The sequence below is a fragment of the Metopolophium dirhodum genome, chromosome 1 (genome assembly GCF_019925205.1).
Source record: "Metopolophium dirhodum isolate CAU chromosome 1, ASM1992520v1, whole genome shotgun sequence".
Taxonomy (NCBI): Eukaryota; Metazoa; Arthropoda; class Insecta; order Hemiptera; family Aphididae; genus Metopolophium; species Metopolophium dirhodum.
In genome coordinates this window covers 42,483,659-42,497,258 of record NC_083560.1, presented here as the reverse complement: position 1 = coordinate 42,497,258, position 13,600 = coordinate 42,483,659, and the positions used below count along the sequence as shown (strand labels likewise).

General features: G+C 30.5%; 3 protein-coding genes across 3 annotated transcripts; all 3 read right to left on the bottom strand.

Moving 5' to 3' along the window:
• Positions 1–5,520: 5,520 nt before the first annotated feature.
• Positions 5,521–5,991, bottom strand: LOC132939007 (uncharacterized). Its single transcript, XM_061006008.1, has one exon. The coding sequence runs from the start codon at positions 5,989–5,991 to the stop codon at positions 5,521–5,523; it is 471 nt and encodes a 156-aa protein (XP_060861991.1).
• Positions 5,992–6,558: 567 nt separating this feature from the next.
• Positions 6,559–7,065, bottom strand: LOC132939001 (uncharacterized). Its single transcript, XM_061005995.1, has one exon. The coding sequence runs from the start codon at positions 7,063–7,065 to the stop codon at positions 6,559–6,561; it is 507 nt and encodes a 168-aa protein (XP_060861978.1).
• A 4,274-nt stretch (positions 7,066–11,339) lies between these two features.
• Positions 11,340–11,879, bottom strand: LOC132938992 (serum response factor homolog B-like). The gene has a single exon (XM_061005983.1). The coding sequence runs from the start codon at positions 11,877–11,879 to the stop codon at positions 11,340–11,342; it is 540 nt and encodes a 179-aa protein (XP_060861966.1).
• Positions 11,880–13,600: the final 1,721 nt, after the last annotated feature.

Genomic DNA, 13,600 nt, shown 5'->3' with positions numbered 1-13,600 from the left:
ATTTATCTGATTAATTGAACTATTTGACAATGTATTAGACGTATTTGTTATTGAAATATTACAAAAAATACATTTAAATAGTTTGGTAAGTACCTAGTAAATACCTACCATAATACCATATTATTATAATAAATATTTATTAAAATAACTCTTTTTGAAGTTAAATATAAATAATGAAAAAGGTTAAATTGACTACAAATACTCAGTATTTTGACTACCCAGAAAAATTCGTCTGAACGTTATTATTAATTTAAGTTCAGTGTATTGGATGGTTAAATCAACACTCAATCAATTGTTACGGACAATTATAAATAATTTGTATTAACCATCGATCTAGAGTTATTTTTAAAACATGTTGTTGTTTGAACAACTCTCTTGGGTTGTGCAAATGACCGATTAGTGGTTTTGGAAATTGGATTACAGTTCTGGTGTTAAGGTAACACTTATAAATCCTTAGCCCAAAATCGACGTTCGAATGTGTATAACATTGACACTCGTTGTAGTTAGAACAACTCCAAATTTCTATGCGTGATAGCTATATTGCTATAAATACATTGATTGTTTAAATAATAAATTTCAAACGACATAATACTATATAATATATTATACAATACTATTATACTAAATTATATTATGTTATAATACTGTTATAAAAATAATTTAAATTATACAATTTTAAAAATTCATAAGTAAAGACATTTCTGACCACAAAATTTTGGCGCCCGGGGCAGTTGTACCCAGTGCCCCCCTCCCCCTAAATGCGGCCCTATACTTATTATATATCATTAATAAAAATCAAAAATCTTTTATATGTAAAATAATACATTCACCAATTGTAATTTGTAACTAGGGACTAAATAAGTTTTAACATGATTTTATAACACGTAATAATCTATTTCTGTATTTATATTTAAATAATAAGTATTTACAATGTGAGCAAGTCTTGTGAGGACAGCAAGACGATCGTCGTGAAAGTGACAATAATTAAATGTGTGATTATACGGTAATGATAAAAACATTTCTAGTGCTGAAATCTTATCATTATATCATTTGTATTCAAGTTACCTAAATGTCCCAAGTAAATTTTACGGTAGTAGGTACTAGCCTACCAGGTTCGCAGGAGGGTGGTAGTCGCTTCTCCTTGTTCGGTTTCGGCGGCGGCGGTAATGCGGCCGTGCCAGTGGTGTCGACGGCTCGCTAGTTGCTGCAGCTCGTTCGATGGTAATCAGTTCAGTCATCACGATCACAGCATTCATACGCTCCTAATACACATATTATTCTGATAGTTGGCGTTCAATATTTTTCACAATGTTTCCACAATGTTTCTACAATGTCATCGCGCGCATACTTTTCCAGAAAATTGTGTTATTTATTTATTGTTCATCATTAACTATTTTATTAACAACCCGTTTTAGGTACTAATAGAGAACCTAAATTACCAATTTAAAAATGGGTACAATATTGGGAATTTTATCTCAACATTTGAAAGTTTTGGGCACTATTATAGTTTATAATAAAACTATAAAAGTATAATACGTGGAAATTATAATAATATGTACGTTAAGTATTTTATCTTTTTTTTATTAAATTTAGATTTTTTAATATAGACATAACTATACAAAATTATAAGTTATAAATCATATTAAGAACATGAATTAAAATTTAAAACTATAAAGCTGTAATAATAATTAATAAATCATAAGTGCGTTATTCCAAAAATAAAATAATGGTAATTTTTTATTAAAGAAATTAAATTTGAATTTACATTTTAGTTTCTCAGAAGCGAAGAATGAATTGATTTTACACTAATATATGGTTTTTTTTGTGTGTCTGTACTATACACGATAATAATTATCAAAATAAGGCTTCGATCTTCAACCTCAGTGGACTCGTATCAAATTGATGTCTTTTTACGGGCGACTAAATAAAATATATTTTGTTACATTGTTACCCCTATAATATCCAATTACTCACTTTTTCTTTAAATTGCTGTTAGAACAACTTCGGAGGGACATCGACATATTGTATCACATTTTCAAATCTATAAATAGGTAGGTATAAATTAAAATATTTCAATACAAAATTGAACAAACTTTTAAATACAAACCAACTAATTTTCGAATGTTCGAGATATCCATTGGAAAAAAAAAAAACTATATAATTTTGTAACAGACTATAATGAAATTTTAATGTTGGTAGTTCCAGCGAAGCGCTAAATTTTGTTTTATTATCTACATTTTAATAACGTTAAAAAGACAGCCCGCAGAGGGCGGGGCTTGTATCCACCACTGTAATAGAGTCTATACCTAGACAACGCTAATTACATTACTGTTGATGCGTATTTATAAATTTAAAATTAAACGTAAAAAAAAAGTATAGGAATATCATAATTGAACTCATAGCGTACAAAGATTTTTATGAATAGTTTTTAAACAGAAACGTCGTTCTAAATTTATATACGAAAAATGATTTTTAGTTACGTCAGCCAATATTATTACTAAGAATATTTTATCGATCATGTTGGTCAGCTTAACCTCATATTAGATTTTCAAGTCTTAGCCATAAAAATTGAAAATTTTATAAACTATTAGCTAGGCATAAAATAATTTACGGATTAATGTTTGTGCTTTCTAACGCTCTACAGTAGGCTACAAGTGGGTCACAGTAATGGACAGTGTTAAATTTTAATTCTACTCATAGTTCACGAAAAACGATTCTGAGCGGAGACGGTTTGTCAGCCAAGGATATATTTTATATTATATTATTATTATTAATATGGTAGCCGGTAAGTTATGTATATTATTTGTACTTTAGAAGTTTCAAGCACCCGAAAATAATATTTTTAAACTATAGGTAACGCAAAACTAAAATCGTTATTCTTTATTTATGTATCTAATTTCGTCCAAACTTGATCTTAAAATAACTATAAAAACATGTCTTTGTATATTTTAGATTGTTTGGTTACATTATAAACTACTTACTTGCAAACTAATTTTATATTTTTAATCCTTAGCTATAAAAATTGAAGATTTATGACTATTGACAGAGTGATACGTGTGTAGATATACTCAATAATTATTTATATGAGGTGAGCAAACATTTAATTTTTTTATTTAAATTTATAAAATATTTTATTTAATTTATTAATTTATTTAATTCTTAATACATGCCTGGTGAATATAATAATTATAATTTTACTAATTAATCTTAAAAAAAATATTGAATTTGAATAACAATTTTATATAGGAGTTATTACATTAGATGATTTATTGTTTGTGAATGGTGGAGAAACAGATAAATCTGAAGAATTTGTCAATACTATAGAAGTGTACAACCCAACACCAATACCTGGTCCATGGAAACAATGTCAAGAAGTAACATTGACCTCTGTGTTTTTAGTAAAATAGTTGTTAATAGGCCATTACATTATATATCTAATTAGCATTGATAATAGTCTCATTGTTGGTAGTTATAATACACACATATTTATAACTTATGATAAAACATATTGCAGTAGAAACTCGATTAGCTATCACTGTCGGGACAGGGACTATGATGGACGATGGTTAATCAAATAGACATATTTTTCAATGTGTACATATTTTCATACAAAAATAATAAAAACATACACACTGCATAAAATAGTCTGTCATCCTCTTTTGTTACTTCAAGGTTTGAGCTTTTTGAGCAGCAATGTTCTGTATTTTACGGAGAAGTGAAACCTGCATCCAGAGGCGTATTTATATATTTACTGCTTGTAGGCCTGCGGAAAATTGCCGCCCTTAATTATGGCAAAATAAAATTTAATTAAGTAGGTATGCAAAACAAATTTTAATTATATTTTAAATACAAAAACATAATAATTAAAGTTGAAAAATATTAGGAAAAAAAGGAATTACAAAATGTTTGTATACATTCTAAATGTCTTACATAATAAATTATTTATCAAACGATCGGTTTACGTCGACATTTGGTTTTGGCAAATGCGTCAATTAAATCCTCGCTATTCAATTCTTTTAACATTTCATTTTCTATAGAGAATAATGCTAAGCTGTTTAACTTCTCATCATTTTGAGTGGACCTTAAGTAGTTTTTTACACGTTTGAGGCATGAAAACGATCTCTCGGTAGTACAATATTGGATACTGGTGCACTTATGAAAATTCTTAATGCAGTGTCAACATTTGGAAATATTTCAATATGTAAAGATTTTTCTCTCAAATACTGTGTGATTGGAGTTAAAATATCGATGTCAATATTGATATTACTATTCAGTAAATAAGATTGCAAATGTAAGCATTCTGACGAAAAAGTATTATCCAAATCATTCGGGTACATTTTTTGCAATTTTTTAGCGGACTCAACTATTTTCAAAGAATTTAAAGATGTAATTTTTAGTAGTACTTCGAATAAATCACAAAACATTTTGTAGGACTGGTGTCTTTTTTCAAGTTCATTAGTAATTTTATCAATAATAACGTAAAATGTTTCAACTCGAAATTTATCTCCACCACTTAACTCAAGTTTGTTCAGCTTTTTCATCGTAGTGTAATTTTTTTTTTTTCGAGTTATATTAACATTGTACTCGGTAATCTTTAATATTTTTTTAGCTTTAGTTTCATATTCATTAAAATTATCTCGAGTTTTTTGTACTAGATTAATAAGTAATGTATAAATTTGAGAAACTTTATCATTTCCAATTTCAACACATTGTAGTTGCTTATTTGATGCATTAAATCGTTCTAATATATAATTCCAGAAAATTACCATAAATGATGTTTCTAATTTTTGCATTTGATTATAAAGACCATTTGATTCATTTCACGTAGCACATTTTTCGAAAATGTCATCCTTGATAGTGACCAATGCATTAATAATTTCGTCCCACGAATTATATAATGCTCGACATGCGTCTGCGCGAGCCGACCACCTGGTATTCGATAAACTCTTAATTGTATTAGCATTATGTTTCATATTTAATTGCAAAATTGACCATCTATGCGTTGATGCGGAAAAGAAGTTGTATAATTGTTGTATAAATCCAAAAAACATTGATGCTTGTGAGCAACTTTCAGCAGAAGATAATTATATATGCCAACTAAATTTAACGAGTGTGCGCTACATGGTACATAATAAACAAGTGGATTAATTTCTTTTATTCGTGCCTGAACTCCACTGTATTGACCTGACATATTACTAGCATTATCGTAGCTTTTCCCTCGAAGTCAGAAATGTCAATATCGTGTGATTGGTAATGGCATTAGTCAAATCTAAAGCTTTATGTCTTGTATTTGAAACAAAACATAAGAATCGTTCTACAGGAAGACCTGTTTCGAGGACATATCTCACCATAAATGATAATTTGTCGACGTGCGAAATATCTGGCGTCGAATCAATACTTATGGAAAAATATTTTGATATTTTTAATTCTTTAACAATATTATGTTTTAATTTTTTCATCATTAATAAAATAAACTCATCACATATCACGTGAGATAAATACGATGTAGAGCCACTACCTTTATTTCCAAAACGAACTATGATCGGATAAAAACGGGTCAAATTTTGCGATTAATTCGAGTGACATTAAGTAATTACTATTGTGTACAGAACCAAAACACGAATCATGTCCTCGAAAAGGGAGTCCACGAGAAGCTAACGATTTAATAGTTTCGACTACTCTCTTCAACACATTTCTCCAATATTCGATTTCTGTATCTAATTGTTTAATCAATGAATAATCAATACGCCCCAAGACATTACCTCTATGTTTTAAATTAATAATAGCATCTCTGTGCTCTTTACTATTTTCGTGGTAACTGAAACGGATAATAGCATTTTTCCAATCATTAAATCCTTCAGTAACAAGTTGAGTTTCTAAAGATGTTTGAAATATACGACAAGGCCCACAAAAAACTACTCCTAAACTTGGAGAATAAACTAACCATGAACGAACAATTATTTCTCCACTGATCAATCGTCTATTAAACATAATGTTGGTCAAATATATATAATGAAGGTGATTTTAGCGGTCGGAGACGGTTTGGTGATAAGCATCTGTGATTATGCCTGGCTCTGTGGAGTTTCAGTGTCTGGAAATCTCCCGTGGCCCATACAAATTGGCAGTTAAATGATACGCTCCCCCCCCCCCCCCCCGGTGCTTTTTTGTCTGTGAAAAAAAATGTAAATTTTAAAACCATGTTAGAAAGTCTGTCATCACCTATCTAAGACAAGACCAAAATGAGCGATCTGTGCTGGAGTTATCTAGTTAAGAAGTGTCTTACTCCGCACGTGTGCATTTGAATCAATTATATTTATCGTATTCCATTAATATTATAATATAAGTTTATAACGATAATTGGCATTTAAATACAAACAGGTGTGTAATGAATTTTTTATATACACATAAAATTAATACAAATTAAATTATTATATACAAACCAATTGTTACAAATATAATTATATAATATTATATGATCGCATCAGAGAACTTCTGTATACACGATATTCTTGGTGACAAATCGACCATTGTCATCGCCGTACTCTGACAGATTGCGAGTCACTCACTCTTGAAAACGCAACGTACAGTAAGTGGTCCGTGGCTGAAGGCAGGCGACGGCAGAAGCAAACCGACTCGGTCGAACGTTTGACCCTGAGACTTATTGATTGTCATGGAAAACGACAACCGTACCGGGAATCGAATTAGCTTCATTTGAGAAGGCAAATCGTCTTCCTCACCGGAAGTCAACGAGACGGCGGGTAAGATGATGTCCTGCGCGTCGTCGGCGCCGGACAACATTCTCGCCTCGAAGTTGTGTCGCCGCAGTTCGGTGACCACCAACCTCATCCCGTTGCACAGTTGTCGCCTCGGATCGATGTTTCTTAGCAATATGACGATCGGACCGACCTTTAACGTCAACGAGTACGGCGGTAGCCCGTTAGGATGCAGAGAGTTGAGGTAGTTTGCCGCTTCGTCGAGGTCGTCGACCCTTACTGTGTCTATGGCGTGATACGTCCTTTCGGCGCCCGCGACGTGTCTAGCACGGTGGAATTCATTTGGTGGCATTCTTCATTGCGGGGGCACAGAATGATTCTCCGAACAAACTCGTCGACGTTGGCCAACGACATTTGCTGCGGGTAGACGATTTTTATTAATTATAACAATCGTTCAGTTCTGATGTACAAGCAGATACTCTCGTCGTCTCCAGTATCAGACTCATTTACTATCTCTATGACTTTCCTATTTACGCTAAGAGGAGTCACCTTGTTATGATGATGACCGACTTATCTCAGTTGTGTTCTATTCCTAGTCTTTGATCTATACTCACGCTTTCCTATATTATGGTATTCTAGAACAGTCATCGAATATCAGTTACTACAAAATATACATACGTCATAACAGTATTAATTTATATAATAATAGTTATGAGGATTATTATATTCCTCAATCCCTAGAATTAAATTATATGTGACAAAAATGAAAACTTAATTACTATGACTAATTCTATTACAATTATAATTTCATACAATAATTAGCATTTCAAATAATAATTAATATTTCATACAATAATTTTACATAAATTTACTCCACATATCAGTTACTCTAATGGTGTCTAAACGTTCAGTATTATAATCGTGTAATGGTGCCGGAAGTGTTGTTGTACTCAAAACAATATTTATTTATCATACTACAACTATAATTAGGATAATAAAAAGAATTACAATGCTATAAATTACATTAATAAATTAATATCTATAAATTAAATTCTATGTACTACACGTACTGTTTGTTTTGTTAATTGATAATCAATATCTCTATGTATGTTATCTAAAGAGCTAGATATAGAATTCAAATCATGTAGTTTTTCAATTTTCCCAATATTTTTGAACTATGGTATAATAAATGTAGCATTATTCTCTACATTTTGTTCCCTTGCAATTACTTTGGTATCTGGTATCATGTCTTAATTTTGAACTGTTGTAACAGGGTGTAATATATTTTGCCTAGCATACCCTTTCGTACGGGACATCCACAGCTGACGCGTACTGCAGCACTGTTGTACTGGTTGGCACGCAAAAGTTGTAATGTTGTATTATTGTTGTATACTTGTATGTAGGGTTTTAAAATGTCATGAAATATTTCATTTTGATGAAAAGTAAAAGTAAAATGTTTATTATACCTAAAAGTTTATAGTCGTCAACTTCTAAGTGAATATTTTTAAAAGTTGGTTTATTGTATGAAACAAAGAAAATATGTAACATATTTACATATAATTTATAAGTTGTTTAACAAATCTATAATAGCTATAACAAACTATATGATCTAAGTATTAAATAATGAGCCCAGAGTACCTTCACATCACTCAGCCACATACACACACACATATTATACAACTTTTGTACACTTTATAATTACTGAAAATACACTATTATTACTTCATTCATTGTTGGAATTGACTTCAACTTTATTTCAAACCATTATCTTTTGGATCGCTAATACACAACAATATTTTAAAACTCATGTAAAAAATGTTTATATATAGATACATATCGATAGATAACCTATTACATATATATTTATTATTTATGGTTTAATTAGGTATAATACGTGTTATGACAGCTAAGATCTCGAGTGGTGGCGACGAGAAATTGCCTAAATGATTATCCTTAAATCAATGCCATAGCGAGGCCCCTTAAGCGTAAAAATAAAAAATTAATTTTAAAATTGAAAAATATTATTATTATTAAAAATAATTTTAAGAGATTTTAATAATGATCGTATAATCAAAAACCTATTTTAAAACTGAAAAATATTATTATTACTAAAAATTATTTTAAGAGATTGTAGTGATCGTAAAATCAAAAAAATTAATAATTTATTAGATTAATTACAAATTACCAATATTCAATCAATGGGTCACATAATTTATTTTAGTTAATATTTGATCGATATCAAAATGTAATAAATTTATCAAATAATTTTTTTTTAAAAACAAATCTTTAGTTATTTAGAATAGTTACAAAATATATAATATTTCTAATTATAACAACCACTTTTTTTAAGTAAAAAATATATTATATAATAGACAATTTATTAAGGAATTGAAAACAGTTTTTAAAACGACATTTATGTTACTTACATTTTTAAAAAGAAGGAGCTTATTTTGACGCCTTAAACTGTGCTATACTATTTATTTAAATGGCAATCTATACCTACGTTGATAGGAAAAATATATGGAAAATGTCAATTTTTTCGAACTTTGGTGTTGGAGGCATACCTGTTGATGGGGTGTTTAATACAAATTTTACTTTAAGTGGATTTTGTTGTGGAAGGATTTCGGAGCGACCTTTAAAACTAAGCTAGATAGTTTACAGCACCGTCGAGAAACAATTCTATCAAAAAAAAAATAATCGAACATAGGTGTTGGTGACAGTTTTTTAAACGATGTTTATGTTATCTTCGTCTATGTTTCTTAACTGAAAAATAATCGTTTTTGAGTTACACCAAAGAATCACAATCGAATTTGTCAAAATATGGTACCTATTGCTTCGATCCGAATCTAAAATAGCAATTAGAGTCAATGTCAACTGTAGGTATTATTTTGATTATAATTTACTTGAATGATAATTATATATAGGTAAATAACATTGTAAATGCTACATGTTCTTCTAAAAATTATTTATTTCAAAACTTGTATAATTGTTTTGTTTTTAATTATGTTACACTAATTAACCAGTATTAGTATAATAATAATCACACAATATCCAATCACCCATTCGCCAAATTGTGTATGCTTGTTGCTGAAGCAAAGATTGCCGCCACTGTCGTAAACTATTACTACTTACTTGTATAAAATGTCGTTATGTTTAGATACTTTTGCAACGATGAATTTAAAGAAATCGTCATACCAAGAGACACTTTATAAGCACCATTGATCTCGCGAGCAGCAATGAAACTATTACTGCCATGCGCACCAATATTATTCTTATATTTTTTAATAACAAAATTAGTGTGTATATATATTCAAAAAGTACATACAACTAAATTGAACAGGTTTCCCAATTTTTTTATGATTAAACTCTTGTATCAAATAGAATGCAATATGTTGAATGCCTATACAGACATTTTTCTCGAAGTTTTTTAATGTAATTTCATGTGTCCGTCAGAGATCACATAATATTGCACCGCTCTTATTTAACATTATTCAATATAATGATATTCAATTTTTCGACTCGCGTAGTATACTATTATTTGCCGACCACGTAAAATTATTTCGTGTTATTAAAACCTTCATAATAATATAGCGCATTACTACAAAATGTATATAAAAAAAGGTGGGTAAGTGGATATCGCTCTGCTGTACAGTAGGTGACAAGTGGGTCACCGTAATGGATGGTGTTAAATTTGAATTCAACGATATAATATCATTGTTTAAGAAAAACGATTCTGATCGAAAACGTTCAGTCAGCCAATGATATTACCAAGTATATTTGATGGTATTATTGTAAAAAAAGTACTTAATATATAACCTATTTACGTGGAGCCTTGTCTTAAATTTTCAATCCTTAACTATAATAATAGCCATAGTTGTCGGTGCTTAAAAAAGAAACTAATAAAAAATATAAGTTTTAATACATTCATTTGTATTTTGTTTATATTAATATGACCCATGGAGTAGGTTAGGTTTACCTACCTAAATATATAAAAAAACGACTGATATGATAAATTATAAGTATATAGATAGTCGAGTGGCATAGGTATACACAATTTTACCTTCAGTAAGAGGGGAGGGGTTTTATGAATCAAACAATATTTTAAAAGGCACACATTAGCTAATGTAAAACCAATACCTTTTTGCTCAAAATTTAAAAAGTTCATGAGGATCTATCTTCCATATTCACCATAAGGAGCACATCAGGGATTGAAGCCAGACATCGTGCCACACCAAGCCACATTTACAATTGTAGTAGGTACCCTTTTCCGTGTTTTAACGAAAGTTTATCGGAATAAAGAGGCATTATATATTATAATAATAATATACCTACCTAATATAATATGCTTATCGTATTTCTTGTCATTCGCCACTGCGCACGGGTTCTGCAAATGTAATCGAAATGTTACAAAATAGGTATAAAGCCGCGAAGGAAGGGTTAGGTTAAGTTATAACTTACCCATACAAGCTGAGAAGTTTTCTATACGTGGTTTACCGATAAATTACCTACCTACATATTTCTTGTGATCAGTGCTCGAAATGGAAAATTTTACGAACCGGAACGCTCATAAAATGAATATGCGGATTATAATATTATTTTAATTATTTTAATATTCGTGTTTATACTTTACAATACATAGCCGTTTCCGCCTCGATATGCGCCGCGATTAACCATGTGTGAGCCATATCCGCTCTGATTGTTATTCCCATAATTATTGCGGTTGTTGTGGTTAACATATCTGTTGTTATACCCGTTGAAATTATTATTTCTATTGCTTTGATTTGAATTACTGTTTCCTCCGCGATTAACTGCGTTATTTGTATTACCACCATTTTGTCGTTTTTCCTCGTTATTGACGTCTGCCTGTTTTCCATTACCAAGTTGTCTCTGCAATTTATCCATTTCTACTTTTGACTCATATTCGAGCATCTCATCGATCGCCGTTTTGAAACATTGTTCCAATGTACTGGGATTTCGACTTTTCAGTACTGTATATAGGTGATGAGGTAACCCTGTCATAAATATGATCATTGCCTGTTTCTTTGTTTGTTTTTTCACTATATCTGCCTCGGCCTGAGCTAGATCTATCGTACTTGCCGCACAGAGTTTATAATATAACTCTTCGATTCGACTAGCGAATTTCGACACACTTTCTCCCTCGGCCATACGTGCCGTGTTTAAAGCTATTGATAGGGCCCTCTCCGATACTTTTTGTTCGAATGCCCCCTCTAATATTGTTTTTATTGCTCCCCATGTTTCTAAATTTCGATATTTTGTTACTTCTAACGCATTTCCTGTTAACTTAGAAGTAATTATTTTTAATAATATCGGTGTATCTGCTTCCGTTGTCTCTTTAATTGCGATTTCACAAATATTTATAAATTCGGCTACGTCCTTTTTGCCCGTGCAAATAGGTATCATAGCAATTGCTTTATCTAAATCCATTTTACTCATTTTTTTCTTAACCACTGACTCTAACTGCACGTTGAATCTGACCTAGTACCTAAACGACCTACGGTTTGTTTTCGTGGCGCGGTACCTATCTGTTCTGTTAAACTATGTGTTCTTACTAACTTTTTCTTAACAGTTTTTTCAGTTTTAACTATGTGTTTCCTAGTTTGTTCTAAAAATTCTTTCTTTACAGCGTCTTTTAAAATTGCTTCTTTTAATACTTTTCTAGATTTATAATTTTCAACTTTTATTGAACTGTCCGCAGAACTAGTGTCAATATCTGAACTATCGGATTCTGACATATATTTATCTAAACATTACATATATATAATTTTTAATAAATTATATCTACTAAATTTATTAATATCCTATCCGCGTGAGTAATTACCAACAGTATTTACTCTACATGTATATACTATTATTGATTTATAAACTAATAATACGTAACTACCGTCACCAACATTAATAATACGTAAAAATTATTACTTATAAAATAACTATCATGCAAAAATAATAAAAAGAAATTACGTAAACGCGCGTCGTACATCGGATATGGATGAGTACCTATCTAATAACACGTAAAACGTTCGACCGCCTATGTTACGCGTGTTAAATTTCGATACGGTATCCCCTCACCCGTTTCCCTCGCCATGTTCCGCGATGTTTTTTATGCGTACGCGCTCGTACTACGCTCGAATATTATAGCAAAAAAAATCCCCGGTTAATTACTCCGTAAATCCCTCCAATAATATTCGACTTCCTATCCTTTATTTTTCTTATTACTAATTTTTTCCTAAATGATTTAATTTCCTAATTTACGCGCTTTACCATTTAATCTTCTAAACACTAACAATTTATTTTGATTTCTAATAATTATTCTATCAACTTATTCTTAGTAACGTTATACTATTTCTTATCCTAGGGGGGGGGGGCCTATAATTAATTCCTTCTTTTTTTTTTCAAAACTTTTCAAAATTTGACGTCAATTACTTTAACAAGGTCATCTACTGCCTTTCAATTCAAAATCTATTTTCTTCAATATATATCAATTAACTTCTTTCAACAATTATATTCTATATTTCAATTCAAAATTCAATATTTCACTTTAATCAATTATTCCCATATATAATTCAAAAATGCTACGCGCGTGCATCAATTTCCTAGATCTGCCTATCATCGCCGTCTACTTTAATTTATTAGATCAGTCTCCGCTGTCTATCACAAAATACCATAAAATACTTAGGTCAGTCCCTGCTGCCTATCACAAAAAAATCTTACATCGGTCCTTGCCGTCTATTTACCATAAAAATCCTAGATCAGTCTACAACTGTCTATCATAAAATACGTATATAGTTCTTCCCAAGCTTGTTTCCTATTTTTTTTTTCTTTATTTATTTTTATTCGAATATTTTTCCCTAATATTTTACACCACCACC

Bases quoted from the DNA above. Each gene is read 5' to 3' on its own strand.
- LOC132939007 (XM_061006008.1), bottom strand. From the start codon at position 5,991: ATGTTTAATAGACGATTGATCAGTGGAGAAATAATTGTTCGTTCATGG.
- LOC132939001 (XM_061005995.1), bottom strand. From the start codon at position 7,065: ATGCCACCAAATGAATTCCACCGTGCTAGACACGTCGCGGGCGCCGAA.
- LOC132938992 (XM_061005983.1), bottom strand. From the start codon at position 11,879: ATGGCCGAGGGAGAAAGTGTGTCGAAATTCGCTAGTCGAATCGAAGAG.